Raw genomic sequence first — 25955 nt, 5'->3', positions numbered from 1 at the left:
TATCCAGCTAGGCCTCTCAAGTTCAAACGTTAGTATCCAGCTAGGTCTCTCAAGTTCAAATGTTAGTATCCAGCTAGGTCTCTCAAGTTCAAATTGTAGTATCCAGCTAGGTCTCTCAAGTTCAAATGTTAGTATCCAGCCAGGTCTCTCAAGTTCAAATGTTAGTATCCAGCTAGGTCTCTTAAGTTCAAGTGTTAGTATCCAGCCAGGTCTCTCAAGTTCAAATGTTAGTGTCCAGCTAGGTCTCTCAAGTTCAAACGTTAGTATCCAGCTAGGTCTCTCAAGTTCAAACGTTAGTATCCAGCTAGGTCTCTCAAGTTCAAATGTTAGTATCCAGCTAGGCCTCTCAAGTTCAAATGTTAGTATCCAGCTAGGTCTCTCAAGTTCAACTGTTAGTATCCAGCTAGGTCTCTCAAGTTCAACTGTTAGTATCCAGCTAGGTTTCTCAAGTTCAAATGTTAGTATCCAGCTAGGTCTCTCAAGTTCAAATGTTAGTATCCAGCCAGTTCTCTCAAGTTCAAAGGTTAGTATGCAGCCAGGTTTCTCAAGTTCAAATGTTAGTATCCAGCTCTAGGTCTCTCAAGTTCAAATGTTAGTATCCAGCTAGGTCTCTCAAGTTCAAATGTTAGTATCCAGCTAGGTCTCTCAAGTTCAAATGTTAGCATCCAGCTAGGTCTCTCAAGTTCAACTGTTAGTATCCAGCTAGGTTTCTCAAGTTCAAATGTTAGTATCCAGCTAGGTCTCTCAAGTTCAAATGTTAGTATCCAGCTAGGTCTCTCAAGTTCAAATGTTAGTATCCAGCTAGGCCTCTCAAGTTCAAATGCTAGTATCCAGCTACGCCTCTCAAGTTCAAATGTTAGTATCCAGCCAGGTCTATCAAGTTCAAATGTTAGTATCCAGCTAGGTCTATCAAGTTCAAATGTTAGCATCCAGCTAGGTCTGTCAAGTTCAAATGTTAGTATCCAGCTAGGCCTCTCAAGTTCAAATGTTAGTCTCCAGCTAGGTCTCTCAAGTTCAAATGTTAGCATCCAGCTAGGTCTGTCAAGTTCAAATGTTAGTATCCAGCTAGGTCTCTCAAGTTCAAATGTTAGTATCCAGCTAGGTCTCTCAAGTTCAAATGTTAGTATCCAGCCAGGTCTCTCAAGTTCAAATGTTAGTATCCAGCTATGTCTATCAAGTTCAAGTGTTAGTATCCAGCCAGGTCTCTCAAGTTCAAATGTTAGTATCCAGCTAGGCCTCTCAAGTTCAAATGTTAGTATCCAGCTACGTCTCTCAAGTTCAAATGTTAGTATCCAGCTAGGTCTATCAAGTTCAAGTGTTAGTATCCAGCCAGGTCTCTCAAGTTCAAATGTTAGTATCCAGCTAGGTCTATCAAGTTCAAATGTTAGTATCCAGCTAGGTCTATCAAGTTCAAATGTTAGTGTCCAGCTAGGCCTCTCAAGTTCAAATGTTAGTATCCAGCTAGGTCTCTCAAGTTCAAATGTTAGTATCCAGCTAGGTCTCTCAAGTTCAAATGTTAGTATCCAGCCAGGTCTCTCAAGTTCAAATGTTAGTATCCAGCTAGGTCTCTCAAGTTCAAATTGTAGTATCCAGCTAGGTCTCTCAAGTTCAAATGTTAGTATCCAGCTAGGCCTCTCAAGTTTAAACGTTAGTATCCAGCTAGGTCTCTCAAGTTCAAATGTTAGTATCCAGCTAGGTCTCTCAAGTTCAAATTGTAGTATCCAGCTAGGTCTCTCAAGTTCAAATGTTAGTATCCAGCCAGGTCTCTCAAGTTCAAATGTTAGTATCCAGCTAGGTCTCTTAAGTTCAAGTGTTAGTATCCAGCCAGGTCTCTCAAGTTCAAATGTTAGTGTCCAGCTAGGTCTCTCAAGTTCAAACGTTAGTATCCAGCTAGGTCTCTCAAGTTCAAACGTTAGTATCCAGCTAGGTCTCTCAAGTTCAAATGTTAGTATCCAGCTAGGCCTCTCAAGTTCAAATGTTAGTATCCAGCTAGGCCTCTCAAGTTCAAATGTTAGTATCCAGCTAGGTCTCTCAAGTTCAAATGTTAGTATCCAGCTAGGCCTCTCAAGTTCAAATGTTAGTACCCAGCTAGGTCTGTCAAGTTCAAATGTTAGTACCCAGCTAGGTCTGTCAAGTTCAAATGTTAGTATCCAGCTAGGTCTCTCAAGTTCAAATGTTAGTACCCAGCTAGGTCTGTCAAGTTCAAATGTTAGTATCCAGCTAGGTCTCTCAAGTTCAAATGTTAGTATCCAGCTAAGTCTCTCAAGTTCAAATGTTAGTATCCAGCTAGGTCTCTCAAGTTCAAATGTTAGTATCCAGCTAGGTCTCTCAAGTTCAAATGTTAGTATCAAGCTAGGTCTATCAAGTTCAAATGTTAGGATCCAGCTAGGTCTGTCAAGTTCAAATGTTAGTATCCAGCTAGGTCTCTCAAGTTCAAATGTTAGTATCCAGCTAGGCCTCTCAAGTTCAAATGTTAGTATCCAGCTAGGTCTATCAAGTTCAAATGTTAGTATCCAGCTAGGTCTCTCAAGTTCAAATGTTAGTATCCAGCTAGGTCTCTCAAGTTCAAATGTTAGTATCCAGCTCTAGGTCTCTCAAGTTCAAATGTTAGTATCCAGCTAGGTCTCTCAAGTTCAAATGTTAGTATCCAGCTAGGTCTATCAAGTTCAAATGTTAGTATCCAGCTAGGTCTGTCAAGTTCAAATGTTAGTATCCAGCTAGGTCTATCAAGTTAAAATGTTAGTATCCAGCCAGGTCTCTCAAGTTCAAATGTTAGTATCCAGCTAGGCCTCTCAAGTTCAAACGTTAGTATCCAGCTAGGTCTATCAAGTTCAAATGTTAGTATCCAGCTAGGTCTGTCAAGTTCAAATGTTAGTATCAAGCTAGGTCTATCAAGTTCAAATGTTAGTATCCAGCTAGGTCTGTCAAGTTCAAATGTTAGTATCCAGCTAGGCCTCTCAAGTTCAAGTGTTAGTATCCAGCTAGGTCTCTCAAGTTCAAATGTTAGTACCCAGCTAGGCCTCTCAAGTTCAAATGTTAGTATCCAGCTAGGCCTCTCAAGATCAAATGTTAGTCTCCAGCTAGGTCTCTCAAGTTCAAATGTTAGTATCCAGCTAGGTCTCTCAAGTTCAAATGTTAGTATCCAGCTAGGTCTATCAAGTTCAAATGTTAGTATCCAGCTAGGTCTATCAAGTTCAAATGTTAGTATCCAGCTAGGTCTCTCAAGTTCAAATGTTAGTATCCAGCTAGCTCTCTCAAGTTCAAAGGTTAGTATGCAGCTTGGTCTCTCAAGTTCAAATGTTAGTATCCAGCCAAGTCTCTCAAGTTCAAATGTTAGTATCCAGCTAGGTCTGTCAAGTTCAACTGTTAGTATCCAGCTAGGTCTCTCAAGTTCAAATGTTAGTATCCAGCTAGGTCTCTCAAGTTCAAATGTTAATATCCAGCAAGGCCTCCCAAGTTCAAATGTTAGTATCCAGCTAGGTCTCTCAAGTTCAAATGTTAGTATCCAGCTAGGCCTCTCAAGTTCAAATGTTAGTATCCAGCTAGGCCTCTCAAGTTCAAATGTTAGTATCCAGCTAGGCCTCTCAAGTTCAAATGTTAGTATCCAGCTAAGTCTATCAAGTTCAAATGTTAGTATCCAGCTAGGTCTCTCAAGTTCAAATGTTAGTATCCAGCTAGGTCTCTCAAGTTCAAATGTTAGTATCCAGCTAGCTCTCTCAAGTTCAAATGTTAGTATCCAGCTAGGTCTCTCAAGTTCAAATGTTAGTATCCAGATAGGTCTCTCAAGTTCAAATGTTAGTATCCAGCTAGGTCTCTCAAGTTCAAATGTTAGTATGCAGCCAGGTCTCTCAAGTTCAAATGTTAGTATCCAGCAAGGTCTCTCAAGTTCAAATGTTAGTATCCAGCTAGGTCTCTCAAGTTCAAATGTTAGTATCCAGCTAGGTCTCTCAAGTTCAAATGTTAGTATCCAGCAAGGTCTCTCAAGTTCAAATGTTAGTATCCAGCTAGGCCTTTCAAGTTCAAATGTTAGTGTCCAGCTAGGCCTCTCAAGTTCAAATGTTAGTGTCCAGCTAGGTCTCAGTGTAATGTACTCTGTGTGCAGCATGTGTACAGCAGTGTAATGTACTCTGTGTACAGTACATATACAGCAGTATAATTTACTCTGTACAGTATGTATACAGCACTGTAATGTACTTTGTACAACATGTATACAGAATTGTAATGTACTCAGTACAGCACATTTACATCAGTGTAATGTACCCTTTGTACAGCATGTATACAGCAGTGTAATGTACTCTGTGTACAGTACATATACAGCATTGTAATATACTGTGTACAGCATGTTTACAGTAGTGTAATGTACTTTGTACAGCATATATACTCACCACTGGTCTCCCTGATCCATGTGCTAGTGATAAGCCAGAGTCATGCCCCCTCTTGGCCAGATGTCATTTTACATACTGCTGATATGATATGCTATCGCCAACGTGTGTATCTCCTTATGTTTGTGTTCAGCCAAATTTGTTGCCCAGCCCTCTCCATGACCATGTGTTTGTCCCCTGTGTGTCTCTCTCTATTTAATCTCTCCCCATCCTAGTGTATCTGCCCCTGTTTGTCTGCACTGTTCTTTGTTTTCTGTTTGGTCTTGTACTCTGACCTACCTCTTTTCTTTCCTCTGTTTTCCTGTCACTCTTCCCTCTCAATCCTTATCTCAATATAAATAAATGGGCTGTTTCACACAAAAAATATGCATTCCCTGCCTTCCTGCCAGCCTGCACTATCCTACATGGTGTCCTTTTATGCTTCTGTCTGCTTGCTGTTTCCTCCTTCTCTTAGTTTGCAATGCACTCCTTTCCTGCTCTGTTGTACACATCATATAATTGTACATGTGTGTCTGCATGATAATACAGTAGTCGCCAATACTGTATAGCTCTGTATCACTTTTACCCAGTGCATACTAGCCTGCTATGACACACATCAACATCTAGAGCACTGCTTCTATAGGTACTAATAGATGCTGCTTTTTCAGATATACAGCACTTTGTTAACTAGCATTTTCAGTTCTCATGAGATTCACATGGTGGTACATGGCTGCTATAAACACTGAACTTTGTGGTTCTATGCAGATCTATCTCTGTGCAGATCTAATTGTGTGCATCTTTGCTGTACTACCTGTCTATATAAATGAGCAGAGCTAAATGTTCAGGAGTGCAGCCTTCTCCCATTTGGATATATAATTATTCTGTTCACCACCATGCATTCCACAAAGATGCTCATTGTCTATGCAGATGGGCAGTGCTTCTACTATGTAAATCCTCACCCTAAGTTCAGACCGAGTCACTTTGTGCATTAATTCCTATCAAGATAGATATTTAATTCAATTAAATCATGAACAAAATGCTTCCAGTTTATAATCATCAGCATATTCGTTTTTATGATGTAAATAAACTCCAAGAAGCTCAGGAGCTAAGTTCGCAACCATGTTCCCTTAATAAACAACCATTCACATTCCCTAAATATAAAAACATGTAGCGCTTTCATCCCTCAGGACTTCATCAGAATAAAATCAAACCTTTTACACCAACTTGCATATGTAAAAATAACTGGAAATCATTTAATTGATTAGTCAATTAGCAAATTAGAACAATAAAACCTTTAAAATCATAGTACTAGGTGAACTAATAGCAGGATAATTCAAAGTCTATCCTGTCTCATCTAAAAATTATATATATATATATATATATATATATATATATATATATATATATATATAGATAGATAAAAAGGTCATATTGAATGGAAATATCATCAGCCATAACAGTAGTCAATGAAGGTCACCCAAGTATAAGAAATAAAAAATAAATAATGAATCAGTGAAGGACTGTCGCCATAGTGGGGCATGACAAAATATATATCTGAAAACACACATTCACTAAGGATATAACAATATAAAAACATAGTAAATATATATGTTCATGTTAATCTGAACTCGCATTTATCTTAAAGCCTTAAACACATGTAAAACTTCAAAAGCATTAAAACAAGTATAGAAACAACTGATTGTATAAGCAGGTATTGAAAAGTAATAATATAGGTGAACCCAAAGGTAAACATTCATATGTGGAGTCTGTTTCCGCCTACCAAGACAATTGTTGAGTGTCATCTTTGTCACTTCAAAGCCTAACACTTGAATATAATCACAGACATATGACAATGACAATAAAAATAGAAAAAAAATAAAAGTAAAAGTAAAGGTAAAAATGAAAATATAAAAAATGAATGTGGACACGCCCAAACAAAACACCTTCACATAACAAAAGCTTACAAATAAAAATAATCTTTAGGATGTAACATGCACTGGCCACTTACATATTGTTTTTTTAGATGAGACAGGATAGACTTTGAGTTATCATGCTCGCTATTAATTCACCTAGCCCTATATTTATAGGTTCATAGATTAGTACTAGGCTAAGTGCCCTTGTGAGCCATTTTAAGCCTAACCAATTATCCCCTGTGAGATTCAAACCCTGTACCTTGTGTTTGTAAGGCAAACACCTTAACCATTAGGCCACCCTCCCAACACTACTTCATTGTTTTAATTTGCTAATTGACTAATCAATTATATGATTTCCAGTTATTTTTACATATACAAGTTGGTATAAAAGGTTTGGTTTTATTCTGATGAAGTCCAGAAGGACAAAAGCACTAAATGTTTCTATATTTAAGGAACATGAACGGTTGTTTATTAATGAAACGTGGTTGTGAACATAGATCCTGAGCTTCATGGAGTTTATTCGTCTTATGCAGCATTGTGGTTCAAGTTTACATTATGTTGTAAAGGAAGTAAAAATAAGAGTGAACAAAAATGGTCCCGTGACCAAATGTTGAGGAACACCCATGCTCACCATGTCCCAAAGTAAATGTTCTCCTACCAATCAACACTCACTGCTTCTTCCACATAACCAAGCATCTGTGCATCTTACAATATGTGAGTTAGCTATACATGTTTTTAAATTGCAAAGATTTCCACACATGGCCATGTATCAAACGCCTTGGCCAAATCTAGATAACAACGGTAACTGAGGAATAAGTAGCAGGGGCAGCAAAGTCTCACGGAAATCGTCTAAGCTTGAAGTTGATCTATATTTCATAACACTATCCTGAGTACTATCCAACAGTTTAGCAAACATTTTATTTTCCTTTAAGTGTTTCGGTAGTTTTTGAGCACTTGAGGGAATGGATTCTTTTTTTTTTAACTTTTCCCTATTCTGCACTGAATTTGTACCATGATAACCTTATGAAACAAATTTATTTTATTTAAAATATTTCTATTTTTTGCAGTAAAGGTGTTACAGCATTAGGGCTTATCTAACCAACTCTTCCAGACAAGCAATTGCCAGAACCCGCCTACTATTCACCCTAATCTATGCCTCCCCTATACTCATAAACCTCAGGGAAAACTGACCTAAGCAAACTTGAAATATGCTGCAATAAGATAGCCAGATTTGTTGCTAACCAAGCACACAAAACCCATCATTGCCTTACTCTAAAACAACTCAGATGGCTAGAACTTCCTAACCTCTTATCCTTAAACCAGCTTACGCTAACCCACTCTATAGTATACCTTCCTGATAAATCTCCAGCCATACACAATCTAGTAGAAATCCAACTCACAATAGGACCCTGAGATCCCCCAACAAACTACTGCTAAAAGTTACAATATCTAACAAGAGCTTCGGAGACCCTCTTTACTCAGATCACATCTCTAAAACATGGAGATCTATTCCTCAGAATATCCCAAACACTAGCGTCCCATCACAGTTCAAAAACCTGCTAAAGATGCATCTAAACAACAACTGGTTATGCTCCTGCTCCTCACCAGGCTGAACTTTAATTAACAGGGGGCGTGCAAGGTACACACTCCACGTGGGGGGTTAGAGAAGACTTGTACCCTGCAAAAAGATATTTTAGCTTTTTGGTTAGTTTCACTGTTGTGTACTTTGTATTCAATGGTGATATGTTTTGCTGCTTGATTTTTCGTGCATCTGAGTATATAAAGTAGATCCATATACATAAACGTATTTGTATATGTTTATGTATATGTACGTAATACACACACACAAACAAATATATATATATATATATATATATATATATATATATATATATATATATATATATATATCCCACTTGCATGACTTTCATAACACTGAGAAGAAAATGTCGGCCAACAACCGCATATCACCCACCTCCCTGAAGCACTGAATTACAAGTCCAGGTAAGTAACCGCTTGGCCACACTGAAAAATAACTTAAAACCAAAGCAAATTAAACACAACCATGTGGGAGGCAGCAACCCCCAACTAAATATACCATCTCTGAGATCATACTACTGTGGGAATAAGGGGCAAAGTTCAACATGCTGCCCAAGTGGTTACTTACCTGGAGTTGTAATTTGGTGTTCCGGGAGGTCAGTGACATGCGGTTGTTGTAATTTTTGTCTCAACATTATGAAACTCGGGTAACTGGGATTTCAGTCTTGTAGCTTTCCAGCTTTAAGTGTTATAAACACCTTCCTTAAAGAAGAACAAACCAAGAAAAGGCAGTATTGGCAAACAAATTGCTAAAATAGACTGTTGTCATAAATTCTAATGTAAGATCCATGTTAAAGAGCCCTTTGTAATCCTATTAAAAAACAAAAAAAAGGACTCAAGCTGGTATTGCTTGTTCAATCCAAGGCTTATTAAGTAAAAACAAAAGATGAGCACTTTCACTCTTGTCAGAGGTTCGTCAGATATGCGGCATATATATACATATATATATGGTTCTACCTCACTTCAACGACACGCCGGAACATCGACACGGAAATCGCGAGCCCCAGAAGATCAACAGCGCAGAAGACTGACGCGACGGGACCTAGAAGATCGACAAGCAGAAGACCGACCCGACGGATGAAAGCACCGACGCCGAGGATGCCGAAATGGGAAAAGGCTGTGTAAGTATGCGGTAGTGACGGACGTTAGGGTGCGAGTAAGGTAAGTGTGGATAGGGGCGGGATAAGTGAGTTAGGGTTAGGGAGCGGGTCAGGTAAGTGTGCGGTAGTGATTGTGTTTGGGTTAGGGGTGGGATAAGTGAGTTAGGGTTAGGGAGCGGGTCAGGTAAGTGTGCGGTAGTGACGGACCTTAGGGTTAGGGTTTGGGTTAGGGTTGTAGGTAGTGGTGTATGTGAGGTTTAGTGTGGGTTTGTAGGGATTTTGGTGTGCTTGTGTTGTGTATGTGGTTTTTGGACGGGGAATGTGTTTTGTTTGTTGATTGTGGTGTGTGAAGTGTATGAGGTTTCGTGTTTGTGTACCGTCGGTTATTTCGTTGTTGGGCATGTGGAATTTCGTGTTTTTGTACTGTCGGTTATGTGGTTTCGGTGATTGCGTTGTCGGTGTTTTGGTGTTTCGTTTATGTGAGGTAGAACCATATATATATATGTGTGTGTGTGTGTGTGTGTGTGTGTGTGTGTGTGTGTGTGTGTGTGTGTGTGTGTGTGTGTGTGTGTATATATATATATATATATATATATATATATATATATATATATATATATTTATATATACATATATATATATATATATATATATATATATATATATGGGTCTACTTTACATGAGACATCTCAAATGTTCGATTTTCATATAGCCGAGACCATATAATCAACCATTTGAAACATCGACAATGTAAAAAAAAATACAACAAACAAAAGAAGAACTAAATGTGCCTACCCCTGCATCCCCCCCCCCCACATGGGGGGCTGTGCCACCCACACCCCCTGCTACTTAAATATATCAACTCCGAGATCACACTACATTGCGGAAACGAGAAATCTTCCCTTTCCGCACTGTATGTAGATCTCCATTCAGACCGGTCGAGCTTTTAAAAGCTCGATCATATGGTCTCGGCCATATGAAAGTCGAGCTTTTAAAAGTTTGACTATCTGAAGGGGGCCCATATACATATATATATATATATATATATATATATATATATATATATATATATATATATATATATATACGTGTGTGTGTGTGTATGTGGTCTACATAAATGCATATGTGTGTGTATACAAACACACACACACATATGCACACACGTGTGCACACACACACACACACACACACACACACAGACACACACACACACACACACACACACACGTCAATAAATGAAAATACACTGAGCACAGTATCCCAAATAGTGATGACTTTATCACTGAAAACACAATTCTGAAGAAAACGTCTATGTAATACTGAATATACAGGTGGGCACGCTGCATGTGCCCCCATGTGGAGACCATGCATCCACACCCCTATTAATTATTTATCTTTGCCGTGAGGTTGCCTGACCCTAGAGATGAGTGCAGTACTCATATTGGTCTGAAACTGAGTATGTCATTAATCTGTGTGATTGTTTATCTGTGTGATTGTTTAACCTTAGAATGAGAATACATAATTAGTGGGGGTATGGAAGGTGCCATCTCCGGATGCACATAAATATAGACTTAGAGGTCTATTGTAGCGACAGTGCAAATAGTGTAGCAACATTTTGTGTCATTTGTGAGCTTTCTGTCTTTAACATATTCTATTTAGGATATTTAAACATGTTCAGTTTTACCTTTTTTCATCAGTCTCGGTGGAACTGCAGCATACTTTTGTGTACTAAGCCTTTCCTTAATTCTGCTAGCCATTCACTTATTTGAAGACATTTCTGCTTATAAAATGTGTGCAGGACTAACATACACTGCTGATCATAAGGGAAAAGTTTTGTGCTTGTTCAGTTTGTGAGGTAAGGTGTCACAAGAGTATCCTGAGTTAGCAGGCTTCCAGACAAAAGCACTGGAGCTAGGCAAAGCTTCGTTAACTGAAATAAAACGCTGGTGCAGGAAAATTGCAGGTAAAAACCGTAAGCTTTAATAAGTCCAACCAGGAAGGTAAAAAACAAAGCCAGTAATGTTAAACGCTCTCAAATGCGTTTTTCGTTCAAGACACTGCTTGAACTTCCTCAGACTTACAACAGTGTAGTAAAAATCAAGTGTCACTTAAATACTCTGATTAACTAAATTGGATAATGACTTAATTAATTAATTAATTAAAAACAGTTTTGCTAGACAATGCCAAGAAAAACAATCGCATACTTTAAAAACAGTAAGTCCTGAATAACTGAATGGTTATACATAGTAACCTACTCAACAGACCTAACATACTGTGACATTAATAGTTTAGAAGTTGAATTTCACACACATATAAAAAATATATATGATAATATGGGTAAACAGTATATACAATATGGAACCATGTAAAACTTGTGCACTAATAAAATATTACACTAAGTGTACAAAACCTATTATTGACCACAGTAATAGAAATAAAAATATGAATAAAAATGAAAATAAAAATGAAAATAAAATAACAATAAGGATAAATTGGGGTTAATAGTAATGATAACAACAGAAATTATATCCTATTATAACTAAAATGTTCAAGTCAAATAAACAACATGGGGAGATGTAGTTTATTTGACTTGAACATTTTAGTTAAGTGACACTTGATTTTTACTACACTGTTGTAAGTCTGAGGAAGTTCAAGCAGTGTCTTGAACGAAAAACGCATTTGAGAGCGTTTAACATTACTGGCTTTGTTTTTTACCTTCCTGGTTGGACTTATTAAAGCTTACGGTTTTTACCTGCAATTTTCCTGCACCAGCGTTTTATTTTAGTTAACGAAGCTTTGCCTAGCTCCAGTGCTTTTGTCTGGAAGCCTGCTAACTCAGGATACTCTTGTGACACCTTACCTCAGTTTCGGAGGTTTTTTTGCTGTACTTTTGTTTTTTTGTTTCTTGTTCAGTTTGTGTTTTTCTGTGTGACAAATCAGCTCAGTAACTAAACAGAATGCTAAAACAGATTCCATTTTAAATTAACCTTTTTTCCCCCTGACTAACCAGTGGGCGGCCGTGTGGATTTTGATGACTTTGTGGAGCTAATGGGACCAAAATTGTTAGCAGAAACTGCTGACATGATCGGGATGAAGGAACTACGGGATGCCTTCAGAGAGGTAAGCAGGAGATGTTATGTTCTGCAAATGTAAACAGAAAGCCATTGCCAGCTTAATATATCAAAAACCAAATCCTTTGAAGAGTAAAAAATATGCATATATCATTGGAATGATGCCATACTCATAGAGAGACTAATTAAAATAAACTGTCTATTCATTTAGGTATGTATGTATGTAGGGAGGTATATTTGTAAGTATGTATGTATGTATGTAGGTATCTAGGTATGTGTGTATGTAGGTATGTGGGTATGTATGTAAGTATGTATGTATGTATAGGTATGTATGTATGTAGGTATCTAGGTATGTATGTATGTATGTAGGTATGTGGGTATGTATGTATAGATATGTATTGTATGTATGTATGTATATATGTAGGTATCTATGTATGTATGTATGTAGGTATGTGGGTATGTATGTATGTATGTATGTATATGTATGTATGTATGTATGCAGGCATGTAGGTATGTAAGTATGTATGTATGTATGTATAGGTATGTATGTATGTATGTATGTAGGTATCTAATTATGTATGTATGTAGGTATGTGGATATGTATGTATGTATGTAAGTAGGCATGTAGGTATGTATAGGTATGTATGTATGTATAGGTATGTATGTATGTATGTATGCAGGTATCTAGGTATGTGTGTATGTATGTATGTAGGTATGTGGGTATGTATGTATGTATGTGTATATATGTATGTATGTAGGCATGTAGGTATGTATGTAAGTATGTATGTATGTATAGGTATGTATGTATGTATGTATGTAGGTATCTAGGTATGTATGTATGTATGTAGGCATGTGGGTATGTATGTATGTATATTTATGTATGTATGTATGTATGTAGGTATGTATGTATGTATATGTATGTATGTATATGTATGTATGTATGTATGTGGGTATGTATGTATATGTTTGTATGTATGTATGTATGTAGGCATGTAGGTATGTATGTATGTATGTATATGTATGTATATGTATGTATGTATGTGGGTATGTATGTATATGTTTGTATGTATGTATGTAGGCATGTAGGTATGTATGTATGTAGGTATGTATGTATGTATGTATGTATATGTATGTATGTATGTATGTGGGTATGTATGTATGTATATGTTTGTATGTATGTATGTATGTATGTGGGTATGTATGTATATGTTTGTATGTATGTATGTATGTGGGTATGTATGTATGTATATGTATGTATGTATTTGTATGTATGTATGTATGTATGCAATTCAAAGAGGACTTTTTCACTGTTATTTTTCTGCCCCTTTTCTTTCACCCTTGTCACTTATGTCTGCCCTTACAGTAACCTCAGGTTGAAGGGGTCCAACATGGGTACGAGTAGTTCATATTTCAACCACAGTGTGGGGCTGTACAGTCCCTTCCAAGCAAACTGTAGTCCCAAACATATCTAGCTATATGAATTGTCTACAACCCTACAGTGGGGAAATTGATATTATACACTGGTATTATTTCAAACGAGACACAGTACCTTTTATAAATACTGTCACATTATAACGCACTGAGTGGTGATGTGTTTGCATCTGTGCAGTGATATTAGCTGCCAGAGCTGGCTATGGGATATAATGCACGTGCGTACGAATATGAAGATAGTGACATGTTGAAGGTAACTTTCACAAGATGCAGTTTATGCCACCCTAAGTGTGAATGCTGCTGTTTAGATGAATGCAGTAATTTGAAAGGTGGGGGGACACTTTTCATTTAAAAGACCACCACGGTGTCTCATTGATTAAGATCTCTGCCTCACAGCTCTTGCATCTGGGGTTTCTGTTTTCTTCCCATGTCCATGTGGGTATTCCCTGGATGCTCCGTTTCTTCATGCTTCCTAAAAATACACTGGTTGAATGACTACTCAAAACTGTCCACATACTTGGCATTTGCTTGTGGACTGGCTTACGGCTGAAAAAGATTAGAGATAGCTCAGCTGATTTACTGGAATAAATGAAAAATAGAGGGACGATAACTGTGTTACATTTTAAATTTATTGTTTTCATTTAAACTTTATTTCATATTTAGTTTGCTGATTAACTTGGCAAGTTATTTGTGCTTCTCAATAGCCACTTTGATTCATCTACTTATGCAGCTGCCAGATTCTGTGGGGGGGGTATGGCTGTGTTTGCCTTCTATTGCAGGGTACTGCAATGAAAAGGGAGGAAAAAAAAACTTTCTTCTTTATAGCACATGTTAAAACATGCATCATTGTGGCTACTGTGGTAACACAATCAGATAAACCTCATGGCTTCAAACACTACATCTGAATAGTAGCCTTGAGTAACGGGGATGCATTTCAGTAAGGAGGAGGACTGAACCTCCCACTTTGTGATGTCCCTCTGCATAGGGTGTACCTTGTCCCCTGCAGCAGCTAGGGTCCATAACATCAGGAGTGCTGAGGGTAGAATCGTACCCTGGTCACCATCTTCTTGTTTTCAAAGGTAGAGCCTGTCTATTGCCTTTATATTCTCTCTCATCCCTGACAGTGCAAGGAAAAAAAGAAGTCCTCAGCCATGGCAAAAACCTGCTCAGATGCTTGTGGGCATTTCAGTCATTGTGTGTCAACAAGCCCAGAAGTCTGCCTCACTCTGGGGGGGGGAATCATGCTTGGATATAGCAGTGGATGGTGACTGACAGGTTTGTGGTGTCCACTTCAAAGATGGCAATCTAGTGCAAAGGGAATGTATTAAGATACACCTCCATCTTGTTTATTCCATAGATATAAATACTCCCCTTTAGAAGCTTATGTTCAGGTTATAATCTCCTTTTCCTCGATTCTCATCAATCAAAATATCTACAAGGCAGTTTTATATGACATTCGCTCCACACATTAGCTGAGTTGTTTTCTCTTTCAGGAGTTTTGCCCTCTCCACATTTCTGTGCTCCCTGTCCCCAGCTCCATTTTTGCTATATTTTTTCACTTTTCTAGATTTTGATGTCTCAGTAAACTTATCATTAGTACCTTTACCTGCAGAGCCATTTCTCTTTATGTCCAGAAACACAGATTTTGACAGGAGATTGGACCACTTAATGCTTATATCTGCCCATTTTGTATGAATAAGGTGCTTGTTATGGTTTCCATCATATAAGTGATTTATAGCTTCATTTTTGTCTTGTCCTGGCCTACACACTCTTCTGTTATGCTTTATACTAGGCTGTCAGATGGTGGGAACTTCCCTCAAATGACAGAAAAGCCCATGAGTCTGCCAGTAGGTCAAAAAAGTACTCATGTCCTCCCCGTACAAAAAAAAAAAAGGCATGTGATTTATTCTACAGAAGCAGAACACTCCTTCTCCTAATGTAAGTGTGCCTACAAACACACTCAAGACATATACTTCTGTACATAAACACACACACACACACACACACACACACACACACACACACACACACACACACGCACGCACACACACACACACATAAATGTGCACACACACACACACACACACACACACACACACACACACACACACATATATGCATCTGCACATATACACACAGATACATGCATCTGCACATAAACTGTACATAAACACACAGAAACATATATACATAGAGAAAGACATAGATTTATTTATTTATTTTACATTTTTTACCGGGAAAGCTCAACTGGGATAATACCCATTTTCAGAGGAGGCCTGGGGAGAAAAGCTCCACATACAGAGATTATACAAAAACTTATGCAAGAAATTATACAAAACGTAGACAAGAAATTATACAAGAAAATATACAAGACATACAGTACACCAGAAGTTAAATTATATGCTATTATAGCTGACATTTGTATTATTCAATCATCTGATATAATTCCTTATTGTTCATAGGTTCATTGGTCTGTACTAGGCTAATGACCCTGGAGCCTTTACAAGCCTAGCCCATAGGATTACCCTGACATCATGCCACCCAATCTTAGTTCCCAGTGCCTCTGTTGAGTAGAGCCACTGGAGTGATCCCTGGGGTGAACTTTCTATTTCCCATTCACTCATCAAGATTTCTCTTGAAGAGGGCCAGTGAGATGCTCTGCTTGACATGTATGGGAAGTCTATTCCGAGCATGGGCAGTCTCTGGGTTATGAACCTGCCCCTCCAGCATGTTCTGTTGATTGTGGTAAAGAAGCTGAGGTTTTTGGAGCATGTGGTGCGGAGGGATTGGGATTTCTTTAGATGTAGCATTTCTAACAGAGCTGGGTCAGACATGGCTTTGTAAGTCAAGCAGAGATTGTCTCTTAATAGACGATATGAGAATGAGAATGGCTGGAGTTTTTTGAGTCTGTCCATGTAGGGAGTGTGTTTAAGGCCTAGGATCCTCTTCATGAGGTACTTTTGTGGCCTTTCCAGCTGTTGCATGTGCCTAGTCAGGTACATGCCAAATGGGGCATTATACTCGATGATTGGCCTAATGAGGGAAGAGTAGAGAGAGATGATGACCTCTTTCTTCCTGGATGTAAAACCCTTGGTAATGAGATGTGCCACATAAAAGGACTTTCTGACCACAGTGGCAATGTGGTGGTTGAAGGAGAGGTTGCTGTCAACCTGTGTCCCCAAATCTCTTATAATGCTTTCAGTGTTCAGTGGGCTCCCATCAGTGTGGTAATTAGTGGGAACTGAGTTTTTCCCAAAGGGGATGATGATGCATTTTTTGGCATTAAGTTTAAGGCCATGGTTTCGACACCAGTCATTGGTCTCATTGAGGCCTTTCTGTAGGATGTCTACATCACTTTGGCAGTTAATAATGGCTCCCAGCTTTCAGCCATCTGCGAACTCGGTCAGCCAGAGTCCCTCCATGTTGGCCTGGACTTCTGAGAAGTAGATGCCAAACAGAAGAGGACCCAAGACCAATCCCTGTGGGACTCCACTCGTGGCTGGTCAGCAGTCTGATTTGGAGTCCACTGCCTTCACACTGTGGGTTCTATCTGTGAGCCAGTTTGCAACCCACCTAGTGATATAGGGATTGATGCCTAGTTTGGTGAGTTTATCAATAATTCCTGAGTTAGGAATGGTATCAAAGGCCTTGGCCAGATCAAGGTAGGCTGTATGAACTGCCTTGCCCTCATCCACAGCTCTGGTGACTGACTCAAAGAAGTCAGCCAGGTTGAGCAGGCATGATCTACCTTTCACAAAACCAAATTGCGTGGGATCTAGAATTTGGAGATTCCCTATATCCTTGTTAATTAGGTCCATGATGATGCGCTCCATAGCCTTACATATCAGACTCATCAGGCTAATGGGGAAATAATTCCCATGGTTTGTAGTCGCTCCCCCTTTATGAAGAGGGATGACTGTACCAGTGCATCATTCGGTAGGGACAAAGCATGAGGTGAGGCTGGGATTGAACAGGGCACACAGATGTGTTGCCAGTTCACTTTGTAGTTAAGGTAGAATACATCCAGGGATATTGTCAGGTCCCATGGAAGCTGTATTCTTGGCCTTGGACAATGCAGCTTTAACCTGTGCTGAAGTAATGCTGGGTGCCTGGCACTCCTCCAGTATTGTGATTGGTCCTTTAGGGTGAGAGAGAAGGGTAAAGTTGGCGCTGAATCTGTCAGCCACTAAGTTGGCAATATCTGTTGGCTCAGTATAAGAGGTACCATTGTAAGTAACTCAGAGCAAACCTGGGTATTGCCGTGGAGATTTGTGATATAACTATAGAAGGCTTTTTGGCTGTTTTTAGTATCTGTCACAATTCTGCCTTCATAGCTGGTTTTAGAGGTTTTGATGAGGGATCTCAACTTTTTGTTGAGACTAATAAGGGAGTTTTTCCAGTCTTGGAACTTCACCTTTTTCTGCAACAGTTTTGTTCCTCCTGTTGTAGTGTTTATTAATGGCAGGGGACCATCAGATTGGCTTTCTTTTTTGGAGGAGGATGTCTTGGTTCTGTTGGGTATGGCTAGTTCCATGCACTTATCTAAGTGTCCGTATAGTGCACTGGTGTATGATTCGGCAGTCATGCATCTATTTTCCATTGACATGGATGCCATGAAGTTAGCCGCTTCTGTTTTTAGGAGACCAAAGTCAGCTTTGGAGAAGTTTTTCATGGTGGTTACCTGTGCGGGGGGTGTGGATGAGATGTGGATTTCCATGGTGATTAGTTTGTGGTCGGATCTAACCAGGGAGGAATTGACTATTGGTGTAGAGCAACAGTTACCCATGTTAGTAATAACCAAATCAAGGATGTTTCTTCCTCTAGTGGGGGTAAGAATGAGCTGGTCCAGGGCATTGGAATTGATGAATTCCGGGAAGCGTTGGGCCAGTGTATTGGTGCATGAGTAGTTTTCCCAGTTGATGGAGGGGTAGTTGAAGTCACCTAGTATGAGAGTGTTGGGTTGGACCCTAATAGTTTCCAGGGTGCTTAGAAACATGGAGTGAGAGTCTTGGGACATGGTTGGAGACCTATAGTAAGCTACAACCTGAATCGCCGTCTTATCCAATGTTAGTTGTACCTGAAGTATCTCAGATGCATTATGCTGGGCTACTAGTCTGGAGGTGTGCATATCCTTTATGAATATGAAGACACCACTCCCTTTGGAGCTTCAATCCATGTTCTGGGGTCAAAAGGTGTGGAATGAGTTATAACCTGGTAGTGCAGGGGTGCTTTCTGCTACTTTAAACCAGGTCTCCGTTACAGCACAATTTGTTTATAGCTGTTATGGTGGTAAATTGGTCTTTAGAACATCGCCTAAAAAAGGCACTATGGGGTGGCAAGAGCCATAGCCAGTATAGCCAGTATAGTAGTAGTACAAGAACAAAGCCAGGTGTCATTAAGATCATTTTTAAGAATCTTTTTGAATTGGTTGGTATTTGTGTTGGTTCTGATGTTGTGAGGTAGTGAATTACACACACACACACACACACACACACACACACACACACACACACACACACACACACACACACACACACACACATATCTGTGCATAAACACACACACGCACACACAATAATCAGTGTTTGACATGCTACGGTATTCCTGTTCCGGTAATTCACCGTTGAATACAGATACTCTTTGACTATTATACATCTGTGTTAAGACTAGGCCCACAAAACCTGATGCTAAATAGCCAGACTTTTAAGTATACATTTTTAAATTTATTAGGGACTGTCATGAAATAGGCCAAGGCCTGTTTAGGGAAGTTAGTTTCACTACGTGATAAATACTGAACAGTAATGCTGAAATGAAGTCACCATTTTATGACTTCATTACCTACACTACCCACTTCAAGGAAGTCACCATTTTATGACTTCATTACCTACACTACCCACTTCAAGGAAGTCACCATTTTATGACTTCATTACCTACACTACCCACTTCCTTTACAGTCTTTGTATCTTCCTTCAGCTAATGCGTGTTCACCGTTCTTTCTGTGACTAGTAGTTTCCTTATTTCCTCCTGTTAATCTCTCCTTGTTTCTACAAATGTCTTCCCATTTCACACAAACCATTAGCCTATTGGATTACTTGACTAACAAATAAATAAATGTCCTTCATAACTAATGTACTGCCATTTAGTGATCGCTTGAAGGGGCACATTTAGACAAGAGGCATTTGTCCATCCCATTGAAGTGTCAGCTGACGTTTGGCACATTTAGGCTCCTGTAAGGAGCAGGAAGAGGTGTAATTTTGTCTCAGACTACTGCTCCTTTACTAATAGCACAGTGTGTAGCTGCTGCACTCCACTACTGTTTTTATGTAAGTCAAGAGTGTAGCAGCTGTGAGTGAGTGAGTGAGTGCCTGAGTGAGTGAGTGAGTGAGTGAGTGAGTGAGTGAGTGACTGAGATGGCTGGATGAGTGAATGAGTGAGTGAGTGAGTGAGTGAGTGAGTGAGTGAGTGAGTGAGTGAGTGAGTGAGTGAGTGAGTGAGGTAAGTGGATGAGTGAGTGAGTGAGTGAGTGAGTGAGTGAGTGAGTGAGTGAGTGAGTGAGTGAGTGAGTGAGTGAGTGACCGAGATGACTGGATGAGTGAGTGAGTGAGTGAGTGAGTGAGTGAGTGAGTGAGTGAGTGAGTGAGTGACTGAGTGAGTGACTGAGATGGCTGGATGAGTGAATGAGTGAGGTAAGTGGATGAGTGAGTGAGTGAGTGAGTGAGTGAGTGAGTGAGTGAGTGAGTGAGTGAGTGAGTGAGTGAGTGACCGAGATGACTGGATGAGTGAGTGAGTGAGGTGAGTGGATGAGTGAGTGAGTGAGGTAAGTGGATGAGTGATTGAGTGAGTGAGTGAGTGAGTGAGTGAGTGAGTGAGGTAAGTGGATGAGTGAGTGAGTGAGTGAGTGAGTGAGTGAGTGAGTGAGTGAGTGAGTGAGTGACCGAGATGACTGGATGAGTGAGTGAGTGAGTGAGTGAGTGAGTGAGTGAGTGAGTGAGTGACTGAGATGGCTGGATGAGTGAGTGAGTGAGTGAGGTAAGTGGATGAGTGATTGAGTGAGTGAGTGAGTGAGTGAGTGAGTGAGTGAGTGAGTGAGTGAGTGATTGACCGAGATGACTGGATGAGTGAGTGAGTGAGGTGAGTGGATGAGTGAGTGAGTGAGGTAAGTGGATGAGTGAGTGAGTGAGTGAGTGAGTGAGTGAGTGAGTGATTGACCGAGATGACTGGATGAGTGAGTGAGTGAGGTGAGTGGATGAATGAGTGAGTGAGTGAGTGAGTGAGTGAGTGAGTGAGTGAGTGATCGAGATGACTGGATGAGTGAGTGAGTGAGGTGAGTGGATGAATGAGTGAGTGAGTGGGTGAGTGAGTGAGTGAGTGAGTGAGTGAGTGAGTGAGTGAGTGAGTGAGGTGATTGGATAAGTTAGTGAGGTAATTGGATGAGTGAGGTGGTGAGTCAGTCATTCAGTCAGTGAAGTGACTGGATGAGTGAATGGGTGAGTGAGTGACAGAGATGATTGGATGAGTGAGCGAGTAAATGAGTTCAAGTGTGTGTGTGTGTGTGTGTGTGTGTGTGCGCGCGCACACACACATTTGTGTTCAGAGTGAATGGATAAGTTGAGTGAGTGAGTAATTTTCTTTGTGTGTGCGCATGTTTATGGAGTGAGTGAATGGGGGGGTGAGTCAGTCAGTTAGTCACTGAGCAGCAAATACGTGAAATAGCAGGTATTACAATATATTGCTTCACTACCAAATGGGACTGAAGGCTGCAAAGGGTTAACCATGTGCATCACATTTTAATGAATGAGGTTTATAAGAGCTTAGAGGAACTGTACTGCATTCTTTCTAAGGTAATATCCAAGTGCACATTGTGAACAAAATGTGAAAACTGATCAACAACAGCTCTCATAGGTTCAATTCTCCTTACAGATGTTTGTGAGCACTTTATCACAAGTCAGCAGTTGGCATAATATCTGTCCGAGCACTGAGACCTCAGTGAAACTCACAAGTAGAGTGAGGTGGGGTTGACTAAGATGTGCCCTTATCTTAATAAAGCACTATTATTCATTTTATGAGAGGTCGACATGGCACTGTGGTGTCCCATGACTAACGGTAGGTTCACTCATGCTATAACAGCAGTAGGGACAGTACTGATGTATCCCATTACTATAGGAGCTGATGCTAGCACTGAGGCGTACCATTATTAAGAGATTGTTACTCTTATTTTATGAAGTTGAGGTTTGTACCACTATCTCATTAATGAGTACTGTTATTTTTCTCCCAGTTTGACACAAATGGTGATGGGGAAATCAGTACTTCAGAACTCCGGGAAGCAATGAAGAAGCTGCTAGGACAACAGATTGGTCATCGGGATATTGAAGAAATCATCCGAGATGTGGACCTGAATGGGGATGGCCGTGTTGATTTTGAAGGTAAAAACTAGTACAATCCCTAGGCAATGACGATGCTTTAGCAGAAAGTGAAAGGGTCATTTTATACCCCCGTGGTAATGCAGAAAACAAGATAAGATAGCAGTCTTCACTGTCTAATGACATCATAGGCTAACTCAGGTTTATTTTTGTATGTCATCATAACAATCCTTGGTCTAGAAAAAGTGCCAAGTAAAGAAACAAATGTTTCAGGACGGAAATTCTGACTCTAATAAAATACTCATTTCAATGCAGATTATCAAAAGAATGTGGCCATGGGGAGGGCAGTACTTCAGCCAGCCTGATGCCACCTTCTCCCAGTGAACAGAAAATTCTGGAACCAATGACTTTGTCACCAAGGTCCATCTGATGTGTTGCTTAGGAACACCACACTGTTGCTGTGTGCATTAGACATTCATTACATGAAGTAATAATATCCCATCAGCACGCTGCATATATTAATATTATTGGTTTGAGATTAGGGCAGTGTTAGGTTTCTGAGAAACATGCAGTACTTTATTTTCTCTAGGCTCAGGACTGCTTATTTCCTAATTATTTATATGTATATAACTTTAATTTATTAATAGGGTTGTCCCGCTGAGTTTAGGAGGACTATTTTACAGGGATGACTCAGGTGTGGGTAACTATTACAGAGTAATTCAGGCGCAGTTACACTGATGCAGAAACATTTAACAGCATAGCTTTTATTTACTGAGAAATGTATCTGAATGTAGTTGACATTCAATTAATAGTATACACACAGTATTTGAAACTACACATTATGGAAACGTTTGTGAGCTGCCATTTCCTATTCATCAGGAAGGTTTAATCCAGAAGAAAAAGAAGCTTTAATGAATTTAGAGGAGAGAATGTCCAACAAGTGGGTAAGTGATAAATATTCCCATTAGTAATAACAAACATATGATAACTGCATTAAGTTAACAACTTGAGCTAGCTTTGATGTACACGCCTGATGCGTTATAAAAGAGCTCACATAAGCACACCATCAGTAGAGTGTGCTCACTTCATCAGGTAAGGATACCTCCAACAGCGATGTAGAGTGAAATATTATTATTGTAGAGCTGCGACAAGTACAACTGTAGTTCTACACAGAGCTTAGTAACAATACGAATTACAGAAGAATATTCATAGAAAAACATCACAATAACGTACAGCATTATAAAATCCCTGAAATATCTCACAACAATCCTCTTATTTTCTTCACCTTCTTTACTGGATTCCATACTGGGATTTTGCCACTTCCATTTTGGATGCTAATTTATTCCTGCATACAATTTAATTAATCTAGCATGTTGAGAGCTTGATTGATGGACTGGTTTACAAGGTTAGGACCTTTCAGTGGTACTTTGCCACTGGTTAATCCTTTGTTTTAATTTTCTTCTCTATATGTTCTGTTGCACTACAATTCTGGAGGACTTTTGCATTCAAAGATATTTTTAATTGTTTTGTTTTATATGTGGAGTAGGTATGTCACAAAAAAACACCCAAGGCATGGTACAGCTCACAATAAATTTAATAACTATTACAAAACAAAGATAAGCACTTTTGTCCACATGAATTCGGACTTCATTAGCTAATAAAACATTTAAAAAACCCGCCTTAAATAATATAAAAAGTCACATGATCTACACACTCACAAGTAGAACACTCTTAAAGAGATATTAAAAATAAGCGAAACCAGATAGTATGATATAACATGTCGCTATACTAAGGCCATAAGTATCTATAATATGCTTTTTTTCTTTTACAGGCTTTGTATTGAGATACTTTCATTTAGCCCTGGGGGGAGGGGGGGTCACATTAAAATTTATTTTATCACCAAAGTTCATGTTCTTCAACCCAAATTTTCTATGGACCACCCCAACACTAACTGGAACCTGCTCAATAATATAGCAATAACCCACGCCTAGGTGTGGGTAATGCTGGATTTACCCACGGTTGGTGTGGTTTGGTCATGAGGGCGAAGCCCGAGAGGCCAAACAAAGCCAACTGTGGGTAAATCCAGCATTGCCCACACCCAGAAGTGGGTTATTGCTATTATACAATGACATTATTTAAGAAAAAAAATAATTACTTTTCTTAAATAATGGCATTGTATAATGCCTCCTTGCTGCCCTTCTGCAGCTGTCTGGTATTCTGCGGCAGTTCTGATGTACTGCACATGCGTATGCCTACGCAGTACATCAGAGCTGTGGACAAAAGCAATGGAGAAAGCAAGATCTCCGTTGCTTTTTACAAACTGCCTTGCTATGTTAAAGGAGTTTGACATAGCGAGACAGCTTTAAAAAAAGCAACGGAGAATCTCCGTTGCTTTTTTTAAAGCTGTCTCGCTATGTTAAACTCGTTTAACATAGCGAGACAGTATGAAGCAACAGAGATCTTGCGTTCTCCATTGCTTAAAAAAAAAGAGTTATAGTAATGGAAAAAGTCCGGGCGACCAGACCTTTTTCCATTACTATAACTGATTTACAACGTGCACGCTGACCAATTAGCGTGCACATTTTTGAATATTAATGGGGGGGTTGTTGTATAATACTGAATAAAAAATGGTGTGAAGGATATTTTGAAATATGTCTAAACATATATATATATATATATATATATATATATATATATATATATAGTCCTTAATCTTTCTTTCTGTTTTACCAATATACAATCCTTCACACGTCTGGCATAAAGCGATATACATTATAACTTTGGTATTACAAGTAAATTTACCTGAAACTTTGTATTTCTTAGTTTTTACAAAAAAAAGTGCCTCCTTCCAATAAAAATGAACACTGGAAACATGCGCCACACTTGTATAAGCAACCCCATTGTGGCTTCTTGACAGAAACCATATTATCATAAAGGGTTTTGAAACTAAAGCCCTTTTTGTAAATAATATGTGGCTCTTTTCCCAGCTGCTCACATAATGTAAAGTCATTTTTGATGAATTGCCAATTTTTAAATAAAATCTTACCAATCTCAGAACTATCTGTACAAGAAGTAGTAATAAATGAATGCTGATACTTTACATTTGAATTTTGACAATTATGAGCCTCGGGTAAACTTATATTAATCTTTGAATTGCCATCATTTTCTAAGGTGGTCACAGCTGATAATGTATTATTCTTGTGTAATAGTGGCATATACACCCCTCCAGATCTTTTCTTTAACTACCTCCGCTTTCATGGGGCCCAAAAAAGACTTTGGATATCCCCTATTTGAAAACATATTACAAAGAAGATCACAGTCAGCTAAGAATTCTTCGTAGTTAGAGACCGTTCAAGCAGCACGTACTAACTGTCCTTTTACAGCCGCACGTTTTTGGTGCAAAGGATGATTACTAGTAAAGTGTGAGAGTGAGTTAGAATATGTCGGTTTCCTGTATATCGTAAACTTGTGTATTATCAAAACTTCTAATAAGATTAACATTTACGTATGATATACTGTCGAAGCCAACGTTGCATGTAAACTTCAGAAATGTAGGAATGTTATTAATATATTCAATAAAATTTCCTATCTTATCTATACCATCAGACCAAGCAATAAATATATTGTCCAAAAAACGAATGTATATGCTTCATGATTCACTATAACTGCTATTGAAAACATATTTATCCTCCCAAGCTGCCATAACTATATTGGTTGGAAACTATAACTATAAGGTTGGAAAATTGACATTTTTGGAAGATGTAAAATTCATAACTGTTGATGTGGTAAATCTTTTTAATGTCATTCCCCATGATATTGGGATGTTATGGTTTCATGTCTATATTGTTGCTCCTGGGATGTTTTCAGACAATGACATTTATGTATTAACTACACTTATGGAAACTGTTTTGAACTGTAATTTTGTGTATGTTGAAGGCCAATATTACCAGCAGAAATGTGGGGTGGCAATGGGGGCCTCTTGTGCCCCCATTTTTTCGAACATTGTCATGTTGGAATGGGAAAGAAGGTATCTTAATGATTCAGGTTAGAAGCAATACTGGAATGTGTATTGTCACTTTTTGGATGACATTTTTATTGCATGGGATGGGCCTGTACATGA

At 39.0% G+C, this 25955-nt stretch overlaps 1 protein-coding gene across 4 annotated transcripts in view; it reads left to right on the top strand.

Moving 5' to 3' along the window:
- The window catches only part of CABP1 (calcium binding protein 1), a 503354-nt gene that overhangs the window by 471126 nt on the left and 6273 nt on the right, over nucleotides 1-25955 (top strand). For all 4 annotated transcript variants that reach the window (XM_044068868.1, XM_044068869.1, XM_044068870.1 and 1 more), the window contains 2 exons: nucleotides 11984-12093; nucleotides 21751-21898. In XM_044068868.1, coding sequence (XP_043924803.1) covers nucleotides 11984-12093; nucleotides 21751-21898 — 258 coding nt within the window. The remainder of the gene's footprint in view (nucleotides 1-11983; nucleotides 12094-21750; nucleotides 21899-25955) is intronic.

Source organism: Protopterus annectens, chromosome 4.part0, assembly GCF_019279795.1.
Source record: "Protopterus annectens isolate FY-2018-M chromosome 4.part0, PAN1.0, whole genome shotgun sequence".
NCBI classification, from domain to species: domain Eukaryota; kingdom Metazoa; phylum Chordata; order Ceratodontiformes; family Protopteridae; genus Protopterus; species Protopterus annectens.
The sequence above is the reverse complement of the archived record's forward strand: the minus strand, read 5'-3'. Positions and strand labels throughout refer to the sequence as shown.